At 47.9% G+C, this 18,595-nt stretch overlaps 1 protein-coding gene across 1 annotated transcript; it reads right to left on the minus strand.

The window, feature by feature from the left end:
• Positions 1–6: 6 nt before the first annotated feature.
• Positions 7–17,513, minus strand: LOC119396417 (Down syndrome cell adhesion molecule-like protein 1 homolog). Its single transcript, XM_037663630.2, has 9 exons — positions 17,324–17,513; positions 13,519–13,683; positions 12,526–12,596; positions 11,474–11,714; positions 7,448–7,540; positions 5,460–5,648; positions 4,806–4,982; positions 2,685–2,875; positions 7–1,402 (listed from the first exon to the last, which is right to left on the minus strand). The coding sequence occupies exons 1-9, from the start codon at positions 17,496–17,498 to the stop codon at positions 1,319–1,321; spliced, it is 1,386 nt and encodes a 461-aa protein (XP_037519558.1). The 5' UTR covers positions 17,499–17,513; the 3' UTR covers positions 7–1,318.
• Between the last annotated feature and the right edge of the window lie 1,082 nt (positions 17,514–18,595).

Here is an 18,595-nt window from a genome sequence, read left to right on the forward strand (position 1 = left end):
TTGCTGAGGATGTCTCATGGCCTTTAACGCTGCTGGCATTTCACGTTACGGCTATTTTGGCGGTTGTTTTTACGGGTCTAGTTTTGTTTCGCTTCTTCGTGCCATTCGTGCCGGAAGTTACATTCACGGAAAATACATTTAATGGCAATTAGCGAACCAAATAAATGCCAAGAGTATTTTTTTCAGGTATGTGGCTAAATTTGGTATGCTGGGGGCTGTTATTAATGCAATAGATGTGAAAATTAATGTCCTTTATAGGATGGTTACTCCCGATACCCTAACCAGTTTTTCTTGTGAAGCCGGAAATACTATCGGTGGGCAGTCCGCAGAGCTTAGATTAACAATAGTCATCCGGCGATTCTGGAATAACAATGAATCTAGAAATACAAACAATAGAGAAGTTCTCAAGAAGATAGGGTGCTTGAAATGAGCATTAGTAACCGGACAGGGAATGACGTTGGAGCCAGTGTTTCGGCATTATCTATGTCAGGATGTAGGCTGAGTCGCAGAAGATTCTGCCTGATGAAGACAGGTCCCCTTCCCGAAGCATTGGCTCCAGTCTCATTCTCTGCTTGACAGCCGAGACACAACGTAATTAGAAGGCAATTGATAGAAAGGCAAGAAGGGAGAAATTCACGCACTGCCCGTGATTGTGAAACGTGGCGCTGGTGCCTGCTTCGGCAGGCACCAGCGCCACGTTTTGATATCAGTATGAAACAAAGTGCTGCCACCCAGCCAACGTACGGACGTGACCTTCAACGAAAGGTTAAGCGATTTACCGTTGACAACTGAACCCTTAAAGTGCGCACACTAGTTGCCACACTTCCTTGACAGCCATTGTACGCCGTGCCAGACTCTGCTCGACGCAGCATCGGGTCTGGGCCAGAAATGGGGAAAAAAAGGATCCGAGGTGCCACACTCTAGGACATACGGCCAGCGCACACACGCTGTTCCACATGTGGCGAAGAAAAGTTTGCCACTCTGGGACGACGCTGCGTCTTTTCCGCATGCACGCACAGACACACACATACACACAGACACATTCGACGCATCCATACAGCTTGCACGTCTCTTGAGCACGTGGGTCAGAGCCACCACGGGCTGTAGCCCCGATGTCTCGTCGCGTTGTCGCCTCCTTGCACGCACGAAGAGAGGGGTTCGAGGTCCGGCGTTTGTCGTCGCGGAGCTCATTGATGGCGACTGCGGGGAGTCGTCGTCGTCTTGATCACGCGTTCCCCGGTCGGTCGTGCTTGTGCTTGTTCGAACTGGAGGGGACCGCGTCTATTTCGGGTTCGTTGTCATCGCGTCGGGGCGACGATCACTGCGCGCTGTCGTAGTAAGTTTCGTCCATCCGCAGCGGAGAGTGTTCCGGATGAGGAAGCGGCCGGTCTTTCATCGGGTTCTGCGGTGGAAGCGGAGAGCGATGTGACATGCCTGACACGACAGCTGGCACACGTTCTCGGAGCGAACAAGAACATGCGTACGCTATGAGTCTGGGGCCGTGTGCGTTATTTTTTACGGAGGTGCTAAGTTCTGTTTCTTTACACAACAGTTCTAGAAGGTATAGGACGTTTCACGCTTGGCTAGTCTTATTACTTCGCGGCACGTCATATTGGCCTGGACTACGTGTCTTAAAATGACCCCGTCGTGCTTCCGTGTTATAAAACAGTGATTGAACGGCGAAGTACTGGGTTTTCGTGAACGTGTGTCAATAGGGCACCATCTGACTATCTGTGTTTAGCTGAGGTGAACTGCAATTGGGAAGCGCGAAACGACATTGTGACGAGGTTAATTGATGCATTATCCGAAAGCGATAGAGCGCTCTTTCCGGAGCAGTAAGACTCATACAGTAATTACAAAGCCCGAATCTCGCGCAGTTTACATGACATACATACTATCGAACATCTTACATCTCACATTCAAATAAAATGGAGAAAATATTCACATGATAGATATGAATGTGGTGTTTGCTTTTACCTTTCTCTGAAAGATTTTCGGAGCTCGATCACAGTATTTCAAAGAGCGGAAATGTACACTGCGAATGTGCCCGGAAAGGGTTACATCAGTCAAGGTAAACCGTAGTCATTTTCATCGTCTGATCATGTATCATTGAAACTCGTGAGTTATTCTTTCCGGAATGTCCTAGATTACCACTTAAAAAAGACATTTGACATCAGCGGTTAGTATACTTGACTTTCGCGCGTTTTTGATGTCTTGTGTCTCAAGTGTGCTTCGTGCTTCGTGCGTTTTGAGGCGAAAGGCTCAGATGCCTCACCAAACGTGAATATTGGCCGTCGGCGTTGGCGTCATCACGAGTGACGCAAGAAATAATCACGTGATGACGTCACCATATGACGTCATCGTGGCGTCACAGATCGCAAAAGTTTGTGACGTCACCATGACGTCGCCAAAAGTGACTTCACATAATGACGTCATCGTACGACATTTAGTCAAAGGTGGGCCGATCACGGACGTAGTGCAAAACCAAGTGAGGTGCAGAAAACTTGCAATGCCTCCGATCATGGAGGCAGTGCAAAACCACGTTAGGCGCAAGGGGAGGGGCTAGGATCATAACACTGACTGAAAAGAAGATGGCTTTTGCCTTCGAGTCGTGTTAGGCGATAGAACAAGGGACACTATGAGTTTTAATGCCCTATTCAGAACTGTGCGCTGCGGCCTCTCACCTTGGGTACGTAAGTCTTCATCTCTTGGCGCTCCTTGAGCGTGCCCCGCAACTCAGTGCCGTTGCGCATGGTGCCTCCTTCGTAGGGAGTGGCGAATGGGACGTCCTGCTCGGACATCTTTTCCATCTCCACGTACCTCTGGGACATCATGGTTCCGGTATTCAGAGTAGCCGGGTCGTACCTCATGATCTCTGCAAGGAAAGGCAGCGAAATAGCATCAAAGTTGAGTCAACCAGAAATTAAGCGCTGTCAGAGGTACCGTGCTCGTTGGATCGCGGACCTATAGGGAGACAAGCCGCTTGTTCTGCCCATTAACGTTGGTAGCGTAACATAAACAGCACATGTCACTGCGCAGGTGGGGTCAAATTTTTGTCAGGAATGCAACAGGTCGTCTCTTCGGCACAGTTTAGAAAAGAATGTTTGCATGGCCTTTTCTTTATTTTCCTTTGTTCTTGTTCATGCCGCGCTCAAACCTTTCTTTTTTTTCGAAATATCAGATTTCACATATCTATTTTTCGTTCTAACAGTCTGATGCTTTCCGTTCGTCGAAACGTGTCCGGAGGAAATCCCGTGAAGCTAATACAGCCTCTAGCTTCCGTTTCGATTTTCTGTGCTCCGACCTTCTTCCGCTCAATGAATGAATGAATGAATGAATGCATTTAGTGGTGCTTTGTTTTACCGACTGTTTATGCATTAGCGTAGTCTTCTTCGTGGTTTTGAATGTACTCGCACGTACGCAGCAGATGCCAGGAAGAAAAGTGCCTTTTTCAGGAGAAGCCTACATCTGCAAATGCACGTACGTAGCAGTTGTCTGTAAAGCTGACTTTTCTGCTAAAAGTGTCTCTATCAGGAGAAACCCACACATGCGAATGCACGTACGTAGCAGTTGCCTGTAAAGCTGGCTTTTCTGCTAAAAGTGTCTTTATCCGGGGAAGTCCACACCTGCAAATGCACGTACGTAGCAGTTGCCTGTAAAGCTGGCTTTTCTGCTAAAAGTGTCTTTATCAGGAGAAGTCCACACCTGCAAATGCACGTGCGTAGCAGTTGCCTGTAAAGCTGGCTTTTTTGGTAAAAGTATGTCAGGCGAAGCCCGCATGTGCACATGCACGTGCGTGGCAGGTGCCTGTAAATCTGGCTTTTCCACTAGATGTATCTTTCTCAGGAGAAGCCCACATCTGCAAATGCACGTACGCAGCAGATGCCTGTAAAGCTGTCTTTTTTTTTTTTTTCTTCAAATGTGTCTTTATCAGGAGAAGCCTGCATCTGCAATTCTCGTCGCTTTACCTACGATGACTGGTCCACTGAAAGTACTTTTGTCGATCGAAAACCTGCAGTTGAATACGTTACTACGTGAATGGCCTGTGTTGCTGGAAATGAGTATCATATATAGTGAAGCCAATCTCAGTAAAACTCCCCCCCCCCCTCGATCCTGAGAACATCGCTCGTCACCTTCACTGCATTCGGCATTTCGCATGCACTAAAACGACGTTATTCCTGGAACGCTGTGTGCTCAGGTGTGATAGTAGGAGCGTCCACTAGTAAAGTAGTGCCGCGTCGAATAGTTTGTACGAGGATACGACATGCGTAGTGATTATATGTGTTGTGGTGCAGAGATCCCTTGTGCGAAAGACCGCAGTGGAAATGTAAAGGCGAGTATCAAGCATTACGTAGACTGTGCGAAGGTTGTGGATAGGAATCACACGTGCTAGGGTACGAGGGGACGTCTGACGCGAGTGCTTGGCACTCGAACTTTCAAATGCTTCTTGCTGTCAGCACCTTGGTTTGGTCGCGCGGTACTGTGGAGAAGTTCGAAACTTTTGGCCAACTCTTAGAACCTGCACGATTGAGGACGAACTGTTTTTGCGGGTGTTCCATGTCACCCTCAGTAGTTCACGAAAATGTACGCATTATGTTTTTATTTCTAGATCTACTTATCTCCTATGCGACAAAGGTGGTCTCACGAAACGTAACAATACGTTTTTATGAGAAGATGCGCGAGCACTTTACATAAGAGGATGCTTATATGGAGGATATTTTAACGGGCCGTTGCGATATTAATGTCGACAGTGCACTAGATGCTATCGCACAGTACAAACCTATTAGTAGGAGACCAGTTCTCACCTGGCACTGGTCGGGGAGTGCTCTTCATTTTTCGAATGCAGATGCACGTGCTGAAGAGTATGACGAGCACGGCCAGCAGGATGGCCCCCGCCGGGATCATGATGGCCATGTCCATGTAGATGGGCACCTCGTCATCCGCCTGCTTGTTCTCGATGGCCGAGCTTTCGTGTCCCGACGCTGCGTTCACATCGTGTATGGGTTAATAATGCACAAGGACCAATTCAGTTTCAGTTTATTATAAGTCCAACGTATATTAGTTACAGACAATATGCAAATGAGAGTCCCAAAGTCAAATTACTGCAACGGGACCTTACGTCAAGTTCCAGTCATTTGGGAAATCGGCAAAATTAAGCCATGATGTTTGCGGACAAACTAAATAGTCATGACGGCCAGCGCGAACAAGACTCAAGGGAAATGAAGCACGCGACACAAGGCGCTTGTGTTGTGTACTTTCTTCTTGTCCTGAGTCTTGTTTGCGCCCGATTTGCAACCTTATTACAGTTCAAACTAAATAGCTTTATCAACGGGTAGTCCATAACCGGACCAACCACAAATAGGTATCTGGCGGCCGGGCCACAAGTAGGCCATAAACTATATGGCCGGCTGTGGAAGTCAGGTGACTTTGCAACTAGCTACTGGCGGGCGTTCGCTTACCAGAGCTCTCTGTCCTAACCAAAAGTATGGCGCTCGGGTCACCACGTCCCAGCACGTTGGAGGCTGTCACGTAGACTTGGTACACGTAACCCGGATGCAGGTTGGTCAGCGTGTACGTGTTGTTGGCTGTGTTCACGATCGGCAGTTCGAGCCACGTGCCACCTTCTTGCCTGTAGTGGATGTTGAAACCTGCAGCGGGAAAGGAAGCATTCACACGCATTATGACACGTCCGTTGAATCGCCGTGCTTTTCTTTTCTGGTCTTGGTGGGTTGCTTGTGTATTTAAAATTTGCTGAGCGGAATCGCGATTTCTTTATCGCGCAGTGTTTGTGTGTTGAGACGTTTCGCAGATAGCTGTTGAAGGGGGTCGCTTGATGATTAGTTTAAACGGTTTCTATGAACAGTTCTGTTCGTGAACATTATTACATAGATCTTTATTTTCCACTTTAGGTTCTTGTAATAATTAGGGTAATTTAAACTCGAAAGAAAAGAAGTGTCTATTGCAGACGCAAAGATGAATAAGAAAAGTAAGGATCACGACTGGAGTACGTCATCTATTTTTTTACAGCGAAAGCTGTTATGAGATCATTTCACCGGCCGTTTTTGGCGCCGTAGTTGTCCGCCGCCGCTGCCGCCGCCGCCGGTGTCCGTAACCAGTATGGCTCGAAATAAGAAAAAAAAGGAAATAAATAAAAATTTCCAGGATGGAACGAGGTTCGAACCTGGGCCCTCTGCGTGGGAGCCCAGTATTCAACCTCTGAGCCATGCCGGTGCTTGAGAACTGCTTTGCGAAAAGGTCCTATACAGGCTTCATGTCGGGAAGGAACCACACTAGCATATGCAATATAGCATGGTTGAATAGTAAAATAAGCACCAAGCGTCGCACAACGCGAATTCTGTAACCAGGCGTCACACAATGCGAATTGCGCAACGAGTAGGTTGTTGAATGCTTCCAACCCATTACAAAGGGCTCTGCCATAATTCTTCATCGTCATCAGGCACAGCATCAACAAAGTGCGCATAATGCCTTACATGCGTTTAGCAGGTACCAATGCTCTCCGTAGAATGACGAAAAATGGCACAGTGCCTGCTGCCCTACTTCTCAAAAATTACAATGATTTATAGCGTAGTGGGTTCCTCGCAAGTGCACTTGTGTTGGTTGCCAAGGAAGCCCATAAGCGCATGATCCATTTCCTCGGGGTCTCAGTGAAGTTCTTCGCCCCCTCCCCCCGTCTCTCTCCCACGTCAACGTATGGTATACAGCATGACGGGAGAAGGATATAGCGACCGGGCGTCACCCAATGCAAATTACATAACTGGTGGGCCGTTTAAAGCTTCCAACCCATTACAAAGGGCTGAGCCATAATTCTTCATCGTCATCAGTCGTCGCGTCAACAAAGTGCACATAATGCCTTACAGACGTGTAGCTGGTGCCTCGCTTCTCCGCAGAATGACGAATAATGGCTTAGTAGGTGCTTCCCAACTTCAGAAAAATTGTGATTTATGGCGTAGTGGGTACCTTTCTAGTGTACTTGTATTGTCGCCCCAAGAGAGCTTAAAACGGGCTCTAGAAACGCCGCTCTTCCAGCTTTCGCTGTGACTGTGCTGCGGTTTCAGCGCAGGCCTGGCGTTTTTTTTTTTTTTGTTGTACACAGCGCATGTGTACACAGTACACGTGCGCTGTGTACACAGTACAGAAAAAAAAAGAAAAAAAAAGGAAAACAGTTTGAACACTTGTGGAAATCCTGTACACTTCTCATTGGTCCGAAGTTTTTAGTTCCAGGTTTTTAACGTCACTTCGATGTGCTCCTGCGCCTAACTTGAATGAATTTAGCTTTTTGCGCATGCGGGAGTTTGTATAGCCGGTAACGTTTTGTTGGGTGGGTTCAGTTTTTTGAGGTAGAAGTGGTTAACAATAATCGAGGGTACTTATCGTACCCACCAATTGAAGAATGTCTTATTGCACCTTGCAGACTCTCCGTTCTTACCGGTGACGTCGCTGCTGGACCTGATGACCCACCGGAGCGTCATGGTATCGGCCGTCACTCCCGTCACGAAAAGCCTCGGTGCTTCGGGTACATCTGCGTACGAGAACGTGACATAGCATTGCACGTGAGTTGCAGTATGTTTACTGGCTGACAGCGCTTCTAATTCGATGTATTACCATGATAGGGGATAGCGGAAGCAAGGTGAAGTTGCATCCAAGCGCACGCAATACAAACGGTATTCACAGTTTGCATGATAGCTTGCCAAATAACTACACTTTCCACAGGTGTAATACATATTTATTTCGCAAGTACCTGGATTTAAAATGTTGAAGACGAGGTTTAGACGCCGGTGTCTCTCTTGTACTTTTTTTTTAGTGTAAGTTTGCATCGCACATCTAGTAAATTTCTACACTACACTTTCGCATAGCCTGTCCTATATACATATGTGCCAGTGCAAGGTATTCCTGAATTTATATCTTTTTTTTTTTTACAGAGCAATTGCTACATTGGATTTCTTTTGTATATTTATACAAGTATTTCGGCTTATTTGTTCTCCGTACACTTTGAACCAGTAGGGCCGTGGAACGGTAAACAGTCTGTTCGCAATAGACCGCGATGGCATACAGAACAGTTAGAGCAAAAGTGAGAAGATGCAGGGAAGACGCGATTGGCTTGGGTGTTTCGTGCATGTATCGGATGACGGAAGGAAAGCGTTCACACCTTCGAGACAATGTGGCTTCGTGGCCGATTTCGTGCGTGTTTTGCGAGTAAGGCTATGACACTGTTCAGTGGCTCCAGTTAGTACATAGTGTGTTATTTGTTCGTTTTGTACGCTTAGAGTGGGCGAAGAGGACGGGCGGGGCGTGCGCTGCGACATCGGCGAGCAAAGGAAACGTCCACACTATACATTTCAGTATCTATAGGCTTGCACCGTAGCTCAATTCATTTTGGTACATTTTTGCACGGCCTCGCTGGTGTACGACTGACGCCACTCTTTCGGCATGTGTGTAAGACATGATTGAAGGTTGAGGCGCACAGCAAGAGGAAGACATGAAACACGCTCGTGTGACTCATGTCATGTCTTCTCCTTGTCGTGTTGCGTACTTTAAGCTTCAGTCTTTCCTTTTTATTCACGACCAAACACGATGACGACGCAACATGGCGGGAAGGGGGCGGAGGCACGAGGAACCATTCGCTGGCGAAGAAATAATTATAGCTCTGTCTTGGAAGCAAACTGTTTCCGCCTGTCTGTTCCCTCGACGCGTGGATCCGCCGCCTTGCACACACGCCGTCTCATGCGAAGCGGCGTCGGCGGTGGCGACGCTTGTGGCTGTTCCGGCAATTAGCGGCATGTCCGCATCGGCAATAAACAAATAACCAAGCCGATTGCAAGAAGAAAGCATCATCGGCTTGCGTCGTACGCACACGCACACACATGCTGAAGCTTTTCCCACTGCTTCGTCGGCGGCAGCGTCCGGTCTCACGGGCAGCACGCCAGCCGGACGAGTACGCACGCACGAAGGAAGGGAGTCCTCCTTCTCATCTCCTTCATGGCTGCACGTAGTATTCTTAACTTTCTTCGGAAAGCGACCTCGCCATCGGCTCCCGTTCCTCGTCGCTTCATTTCTCTTTCTCTTTTCTTCGCGCCTTTTCTTTATTTTACGGACGCTCGCCACTTAGCTTGTTTGCATGGAGCCGCCGCGCTGTACTACACCGCGGAGGCCGGTAGTAGGGCGGGACGGGGATATATTTGCCTCTAGCGCGCGCGAGCACAGCTTGCGCGAAGTCTTTTTTCGCACGTGCGCTGCTCTGTACAGGCGCTGCTCTGCGTCACGTACGCAGTCGTTGCCTGAAGATAACGGGGCGGATGCGTGGAGCGCTAATAGCGAAGAAAGCCGGTTGTGAAGGCGAAGTCTCGTGCTGCGCACTTACGTGCTTCTGTAGTGTTAGCGGAACGAAAACAAGGTAGCGTGTTATCCTATACGTACGGCACGCGGTGAGAACCGCAGTGCAGTACGTGGCTGGATTGACCTCGTTACGTGTTTTCGCTGTTGCAGAGCTATCTTTCCGAAACGTTGGCTTGGCGGTTTGATCAGTAGGTTCGTTATATACGCGCGTGTACAACATATCGTTTTTCCTAACACGTGTTTTAAGTTGTGATCGCGTTTTCCGGCGTTGCTCACACCTGCTTATGCATGGAAAGGATGTATGTCATTTTGCCGGATATATCGGATATGCATAAGCTTCTCAGTCAAGTTTCTGTGCCGTAGGCCGACACTTATTGGGTGGAAATAAATGATTAAAATGTGTTGAGAACAGAGAGGCCTTGCAAATCAGTTCTGTGGCTTCGTGCTACGAACGGGTGGTTGTCAATGTCCCTTTTTTAACACTGAGGTCTTATTGCGCGAGTGTCTATCCTTGCTGTAATGATGACATGTGTAGTGGGGTAATGACATGTGGCATGCGACAAACATTTGGGACTTACTGCGCGCTTCTAAGTTATCATCCCGGCACAGCTTAAAGTGCTACGTTACACTTTTGTAATTTGAGAGGTCGTTAGTTGAATTCAGTGGCGCGCCGAGTGTGTGTGTGTGGGGGGGGGGGGGGGGCTTAGGCCGAGAGCCGTGCGCTGACAGATCCGCTTAAGCCAAAGCGCGGCTGTATGTCTGCGGGAATGTTCCTGCAGCTGTGTACCTCTCTGCTGGAAGTTGCAATCTAGAAAGCAAGAAAAAAACTGGAAACAGAGCGTCGGCATTAAATGCGTTAGCTTTTCTACATGTGGTGCGTGTGTCCCAACCCTGGGCCCTATCGAGCGCATGGATGCAGTTAGCTCAGAACGCGCAAGCCGTCGCATGTGGTGATGTAACACTAGGCTCGTATCTAGTTTTTTTTTTCAAAAAAGCAAATAAAACAACTAAAGAAAAGGTTTTCTACGCTCATGCACATGCGCGCTTCGATCACGACTGTCAGGAGACCGCATAGCTGTGCATGAATATGGCAAAAAAAAAAATAATAAAGAAGGAGAAACAGTCATGTGGCTGTGAAACCAATATACGTGCATAAATATTGCAGACGTCGCGCTTGGGTGGAGTTAGCGGATATTGGCTACGTGATTCATAGCTGTGCCTATACTGAGCTTGACGGCTATGTAGATCAAGCATTCTGACATGTTATGAATGAGACGAATGTATTTGGCTGTACGTGGCGTAGTTTATGCTCGCATGTTCCTATTAGCTCCTTGTAAGGAGTAATTTTTGTTTACTTTATGATGGTGTTGTTTGACATATGTGTTTATGTGTTTTATTTTTTTCCTTATTCTATTCTTTGTGTGTTTATTTTTTGCGTTGTATGCTCGATCCATTCGAGAGCTGAGAAGTATATATATACGGCGCTTTATTTGTGCGCCAACATCTCCTTCACATCATATCAATAGAAAAAAGTTGCGAAGATGAGCGTGAAATTAAAGAGGCAACTCAGTCGCGATTACAATGCCTCATTTTAAAAGTCTTTCCTTTTTAACGATTGGCTGCTGCGTTCGTTGTATATTTAACCTTTTTCTTTCTTGTTTTCATTTCATTTTCGTTATTTTGTGACGTTTTAGTACGTCACTTTTTGTTCGTTTACTTCTTTCTTTCCCTCTTTCTTGCTGTTCAATTAAAATCAGAAATTATCGGAGATCGTACCACGTATGAGCGCGAATAAAATAGCTCTATAGGAAGACATCGCCTTCTCGTTTTTCGTCTTGTCGGTGTCGTTAAAGCAGAAATTTGCAGCTAGTTAGTTAGGTTTATTGGACACATTAACAGCCCTAAGAAACCCAACAGACCACGCGCTTAAGATAGGGCCGGACGAGATGGTATCGTAGGCGGTATCGCGGGCGGTGTCGTGGGCGGTATCATATACGGTGCCATGGACAGTATCGTGGACGGTATCGTGATAGCGCGCAGCGCGATTGTGATGACCCCAAGAGCACTAGCGTCCACTGTGTACTGAGATAGCGTGACCTCCGTGTGCTGCACATCTCACCTCCGTCCATGGTGCGCACGGTCTTCTCCTGCGAGGCCGGTCCGGACCCGGCGCTGTTGTACGCCTTGAGCACGAGTGTGTACTCGGTGCCTCGCTGCAGTCCTCCGAGCAAGTACTCGTGGCTGGCGTTGTTGGGCGATGCCTCGACGCGCCGGTACGAGAACTGAGACTCCGTGTCCCGGGGCCGGTAGCCGATGTAGTAGCCCAGCAGGTGACCGTTCCAGTGCTCCCTCGGTGGTGCCTGCGTACATTGTAGCAAGGCGTAGTCTTAATCGCAGTTGCACAGGACGGAATTTAATGTTCAGAGACAGTCACTGGCGTCCGTTCTAGCGCGCCTTGACGGTAGACAAATGTCTGTTCAAACTATTCCTGCATGACGTCAACAGAAGACATCGCAGCTGAAGGCGACGAAGGCACTGCTAAGGTTTTTAAGAGAGACGAACTTGGACAAGCGGCTGTGACAGAAATGTCGCGTACCACGCAAGAGTGACCGACTGTGACTGACTCTGTGTGTGCTGTGTCATGTGCTATCTTTCTCTCTCTCTCTCCTCTCCATCTTTAAATGTCCCCCACCCTGTTCCCATGTGTAGGGTAGCAAACCGGTTTTCCTAAACTGGTTAACCTTCCTGCCTTTACTTCTCTACTATTTCTTCTCTCTTGTTCTTAATCGCAGTTCACCTTTAGTTGCGAGAGCACCAGTTTCTAATAAGCTGGCCTTGCACGCAAGGGGGCTTGAATCAGTAACTGTATTATATGCAGAAGCTGTGGTCAGTATAGTTTTGTTCCGGTACTTCTCGGTTCGTCATTGCGTCGAATGGCAGTCCGCACACGTTATCATCGATGTGAGCCGGACGTGAACGGCTGATTGCAAGAAAGGAATAGAATTGGCCACAAAGGTCTCACGGTCCCCTATGCGTTCGCCTAAGACAACTCGAAGGTAAACGCCACCTCCTGCTTCTTTTTCTTCCCAGTCGATTGTAGAACTCGTTGCCTACACATTCTTAGAAAATGAGTGACGTGTTCAAAGCATAAAATGACGAAACGGCACTTGCCTTCCAAGATATGTACACAGTCGAAGGTCCTTTCATTTCCACCAGGATATCGACAGGTGCTGCTTCCGGCTCTGCGTAAGAAAATGGTGCACGGAAGAAAATTGAATGGGTGATTATGTGCGAAAGAATGTGGAGATCTGATAGTACCCTAGAATATATTTACTATTAGAATATTAAATTCTGAGGTTGCGTGTGCCAGAAGTCCAGGACCACGATGTCGTTATGAGGCACGCCGTAATGGGGGGACTTCGAACTAATTTCGATCATCTCGGATTCTTTAACGTGCACCTAAACCGAAGTATACTGGTCTTTTTGCATTTCGTACTCGTTTAAATGTGCCGACCATGCCCGTAATCGAACCCGCGTCCTCGAGCAGCACAATACATTCGCCGTCAAGCTGCCACAGACGGTTTAATATTTCGAATAGCTTATTATTTTTTTTTTTTGCATAGTCGCATATTGGTAACGTCAGTAATAATACTCGCGATTTTGTGGGAAGTGATATACCCAAAAATGTCAGCGGCTCGCACGACATCCATTGGCCAATTGAAGGACGCTGAAGTGCGAAATTATGTTGCCTGCCTCAGCTATGGGGCAGGCTGTCAGCGACGAAACTAACATTTTCGTGCTTATCAGTATGTGTTGCATGACAGCTGTGCTTGAAGTGCGGGCGAGTGCCCAGTGACTTTTGCGTGATCACCTTGATGAACTCTTCTGTAAAACGTGGACGTTTCTTGTGTGTGAACATCGTTGTTGACGTCTGAACACTGTTTATGACTTGTGAACGTATTTGTTGTGGATGGACACGCAAATTTCTATTCATGCGTAAATTTCGTAATTGATTTATGGTTATTGATAACTTCACGATGCAGATGATTATGTAAGAGAAGAGAAGTAGCCGGAGCCAGACCTAGGAATGAACCTCTCCTTAGACACGTTTAATAACAAAAAAACGGTGTCTGTTTGTCAGCCCCTGCTGCGCGTGTTATGTACCTTCTTCGCCGGTGTGGAAGACGACGGTTCTTGACGGTTCGCCGCGGCCGATGGCGTTCTCGGCGACGAGGTTGAGGACGTAGGCGGTGCCTGGCAGCAGGTCGCGGACCATGGTGTACGTCAGCGAGCCGATCACCTCCAGTTCGTGCAACCTGTGCGCCGTGCCTGGAAACATAGAACACAAGCGATGACATTAGGCAGTTTTAGAATAGGGTACGGAAATATTTTGCGTTAGCGTTCGTCGCCCCTGCGCATGCGTCATACGCTATCCTCTTGGGTACCCACGTTAATTGACGGAAATAGCGTATCGTACCCAACAAACGCCAACCCTGCGTGCGCTATTCTAAAACTGCCTGTTAGCATCAAGGAATTATCCCGGGAGAAGCTTTCTACGAGAGCTTAGAAGTTATAGCTAAGGCACTTATATATGGAACTTCATATCCAAACTACAATGGGTCACGTGACACTGTTTAGCTATCCCTTTAGAAACATTGTGGGTAAGTTTCATGCGAAGTGCTCATTCCTCGAATGCGGCATACCGATGTTGAGCCTTCGGAAGATATAGCTGAAAAACGAACAGAGTATTGGTGGCGCGAAGCTATAAGGAAACGGTCAGTCAAAAGGCGTTACTGTTTGGAACAACATGTATATTTTTCAGATTCGATGTTTTGTTCACATACTCCAATGATCTCAAAGGATGTTAAAAAGAGCACACAGAAAGGCAGACATACACAGCTTGGCGTGATACGAGCCGCCATTTCGTCATTAAGGAGATGCTAATAAGGTCCATTAATAAAGAAGGTCATTGAAGGTGTACAGTGTCAGATCAAGTCGAATCTACTATAGTTTTGATAGGCGAGAAATATCAGTCGAGAGTGAAATATGTGTGACTGGGGACCTAAAGGATCATGGACAGCTTTTGAGCAGTGGTGGCAGCACCGCCCCCGCCTAGTGTTGTAAGAATCCACGGTAGTACATGGCTGATAAAACGTTATCAGAAGCGAAATGCTTCGGAGAGAGAGATAATAAAGGCAAAGACAGCAATGTTCAATCAAATTGCTGTATCCGGTTTGCTGCCCTGCGGTGGGGGAAGGGGAGAGGAAGAATAAAGGGAGATAAGGATAGAGTGTACAAGATCAGTAAAGAATCCGTTATGTATGCACGAAATCAAACGCACGTTGAAATGTGCTGTCATCCACCCAACCAGTTATCCGATGTTACCGCATGATCTAGTGTTCAGACGATCGGTTAACCCACTTTTGGTTTGTCTGAGCACGTATATGTTAGTATAGTTTGCGGAGAATTCCCCTCTGCTCAGGGCATTCCAGCACAGTACTCAGTGAGCCCCGCACGTAAATCGTACTTTGTGCAGGCGTGTTCTGCTGGTTGTTCAGGAGTACATGAATTACGCCCATTAATGACCGAAGTATGGAGATGAGTTGTCGATCTTCAACTGGTACCGCATCGGGAGTTGTAGAAGAAGAAGGTAATGTTTAGTGAAGAGAAAGGTGGAGAGGTCGGCCTGGAAAGCGGCTTTCTAGCCTGCTACTCTTCACGGCGATAAGAGGAAAATGGAGAGAAAGAGGGAGGTTTGACGACAGGTGACTATGGTATAGTATAATGAGTCACTGTACACTCACTATCCTGCGCGGGGATGCGCACTACGCGCGAAAGCTTTTACACCATATCACATGTCCTATGGACAAGTATAGACCAGAGTATAGGAGCTGATGCTTCGACTAGTTGGCAATCTGCGTGTTCGACATTGAAGGCTTTGGAGTTGCGAAATGGGTGTAGGCGTACCAGCCTTCAGCAGCCACACAGGAAACTCCCTGCGCTGTGACGCGGCTGCATGTGTTAACCTTGCGTCTGCCGACGTCTCCACAACAGTACGGAGGCTTAATTTTTTGTGCCGCCCCCCACGTGCGTAGACTGTTAAACGTATTCTCACAGCGAAGCCACTGCGGGAACCGAGGCGGAAGCGGGGTCACTGACTGTCTCGGTTTATACGAGACCGAACGAGGTGGCGAGCGGCTGGGACCGCGATTATTTCCGACCACTCCCGGGGAGCGCAGAGGCACTGCCGACAAAGGGTACGGTCTGTTCTACTGTACTCCGGCTCGGTTTGGTGCCGTCGCTGCTTCTCTCTGAGGTCTTTATTTATTCACACCCCCGTTCCCGCGCACTCTGAAATGGCAAAGAGCGCCGAAAGCGAAGGCGCTAGGGACAATCTAAATGTCTTTTTATCGTGCGGTGCGGTCTACGGCCGTAGTGTCGATAAGGGGTGATACCTCGGAGGAAGCGCCCCTCCCCCCTCCTTCTGCTATCCCTGCACACCAGAAGAAATAAACTGGGGAGGCGACTATCTTTGGGCACATGTGTGGTATGCGGCGAAGCAGCAGAGGCGACGACGAAGAGTCGATCTCTCTCTGTGTGTGGTTGTGTTCACGTGAACGAAGAATAACGGTGCCAGCCTTTTTTATTTTTTTCCCGCGGTGTTTACGTTGATACCACGGCGCACGTGAAACTGCCGGCGTGGCTGCTGCTGTACGGGCAACAATGGATGTTGCCCCCTTCGGCCATGTGTGGGAAAGGTCTGGCGCTCTGGAGAGCGTCTCCTTCAAAGGGCATCACGAGGGCGAGGCGATTGTAGCCTTTATCTTCTCCTCTGATGTAGCGTAGAAATTATCGTTGCCGACGTCGTCGTCAGGCAAACATTTTTGGAGAGACTGCTTGTTGGGTGGAGCAAGGGACAGAAAGATACGCACTGCATGCTTATCTCGCGCCAATATACATTAAAAAAAGATGTTTATAATAATATTTTGTAGCTACACTAACGTTTATGGTAACCTCTTTTTCCTAGGGTGACGACTGCTGTTAATATTTTGCTCATTAGTGGATTTAAATGTTTATGCCGCCAACTCTTCACTTATCTGAGGTTTTCTACAAGAGATATGCGTCAGACTGCGTGACTGTAACATAAAGAAAATAAAAAAATGCCCCCACCTCCCCGAAGGGAATCGTGAGGAAATGCGAATGCATTTCTTGCGCCGAGAGAGGGTACCGTTGCCGTCAGACATTCGCCTTCACCGACTTCTGCCATCGCCTTGAGAGGCGCCCAGCCAGCGAACGGTCGAGAGTGAGGCGCGAGCGGACGGGAGAGTGGGGCGCCAGCGTTCTCGGCTCGGCGTTGGCGTTTCACAGCGGCGTCTCGAGCACACATTTCCGGATGTTCTTGAGAGGCGCCCAGCCAGCGAACGGTCGAGAGTGAGGCGCGAGCGGACGGGAGAGTGGGGCGCAGGGAGGAGAGAGAGCGAACGGCGAGAGAAGGAGCGGCGAAGCACTGCACCTACCCTCTCCTACACTCTCTCGCACCACATGCTCCGGTTGCTAGGGGCGAGGATAAGCGCGCGCGCCCGCAGCTGTTGCTATGGGAGAGGGCGCCGCGGACAACGCCGGACGCCTGATATAGCCAGACTAAGAAATGCATTCGCATTTAAAAATCCGGGATCTTGCAAAACAAGCAGCAAACTTAGTCGCATAATATTAGACGCTATCGCAACAGCGGAAAGTCCGCATAAATTTCCACAGACGGAGATATTTTTCGACAGAAACGTGATAATTATCGTTGGGCAAGCTTTTTTTTTTCTTGCATTCTGAATTTTTTTCGCAATGTGGTTGTTTTAAGTAGAGTTAGGCGTCGCAGTGTTACTACGAGAAGCATGCCGCGTATTTCCTAAGTCACCGTCTGCAATGAGTGCGAAGATTTGGTGACATTGTCCATAGCGTCACTGATGGCACGTACCGTGGTCCCGCCAGTACTGAACGATGTACTTTGAGATGGGGCTGTTACCGCTGTACGATGGCGACCACGACACGCTGGCCGATCGGCTCCAGACGTCCTTGAGGCGCACATCCTGTGGAGGACCTGGCACCTCTGGGAACCGAAAAAGTTCCGGTTGAAGTGTGATTGAGTGCATTAAACGTACTTACTTCAATTCATCGTGCAAATTGAACAAATGAGGCCATTGTTTAGTTAATACAGAGACTTCGCTAATTGTTAATTTAACAACACGTAAAGCCATGAACAGTGTTCTCGCGAAGCCGCGCTGCCCTCAGTGATTCCTGTGGGATTGCGCAAGCTGTAGCGAAACTAATTCGCGGTCACTTGAGTTCATCTAATGCCTCCAATACTTCGAACACAGAAATGACGGCCAATCAATCAATCAATCAATCAATCAATCAATCAATCAATCAATCAATCAATCAATCAATCAATCAATCAATCAATCAATCAATCAATAAATCAATCAATCAATCAATCGTTTACACCAAGGAACGTTGAGACGTACTGGAAATATGTGATCAATTTGAGTGTTATACAATGAGGAAAATGTGTTTCCTATTGCAGAATTGTGATCGTTGTTGAGCAATGTTGTCAGGTGCCAGAGCACGATGACACTGTATCCTGAAGCAGACGCAGCAGTTTTTTTTTATATACTTTGAACTGACGTTGAAGGTGCAGGATTTTATAAGTAGAAGAGAATTGATAAATTAAGTGTCCGAATGATGGCTCTGCGTATTTGTAAGTTTCCCAACTTTTCTGTTCTCCTTCACTTGTGGCTCATTACCGAATTTTCTGTTGAGTTCTCAGCAACGTGGTTGTTCAACAGCGGGCAGCCCTTCGTATCGAGCCGTAAAAAAATTGAGCAGCACGTGTCTTGTCAAATATGCGAAGGCTCCAGCTTACTCTCCAGCTTACTCCAGCGACTTGTGAGCACCTTCTGAAGCTGCTGAAATGAATTCAAGCTTTTTTATGAGCGATGTCTGGGATATATTTGCTATTGGCCGCGAGGAGTTACGGAGTCGCCCTCTATCGGACGCGCCTCGATTGCGTGCTAGGCAGGATACCGCCGGCGCGCTTCCCATAGGTTTTGCTGTCGGCGCTCTACAAAAACACCTCGCGGAAGCCCTCCAGGGCATTTCTGTAAGTACTTTCGAAAGGAACTGTGTTCTTTACTGTCAAAATAATCATTTTCGACGAACTGAAAACACAAGATAGTCCCCTAACAGTCCC

This window comes from Rhipicephalus sanguineus, chromosome 6 (assembly GCF_013339695.2).
Source record: "Rhipicephalus sanguineus isolate Rsan-2018 chromosome 6, BIME_Rsan_1.4, whole genome shotgun sequence".
In the NCBI taxonomy this organism is placed as follows: domain Eukaryota; kingdom Metazoa; phylum Arthropoda; class Arachnida; order Ixodida; family Ixodidae; genus Rhipicephalus; species Rhipicephalus sanguineus.

What these genes read in the sequence shown, in the direction of transcription:
- LOC119396417 (XM_037663630.2), bottom strand. Translation starts at nt 17,498, where the DNA reads ATGCACTCAATCACACTTCAACCGGAACTTTTTCGGTTCCCAGAGGTG. An exon ending in CGTGCGCACCATGGACGGAG is followed by an intron (nt 7,541 to 11,473) that starts GTGAGATGTGCA and finishes TCTCGTACGCAG; the next exon opens with ATGTACCCGAAGCACCGAGG. An exon ending in TGAAGACTTACGTACCCAAG is followed by an intron (nt 1,403 to 2,684) that starts GTGAGAGGCCGC and finishes CTTCCACCGCAG; the next exon opens with AACCCGATGAAAGACCGGCC.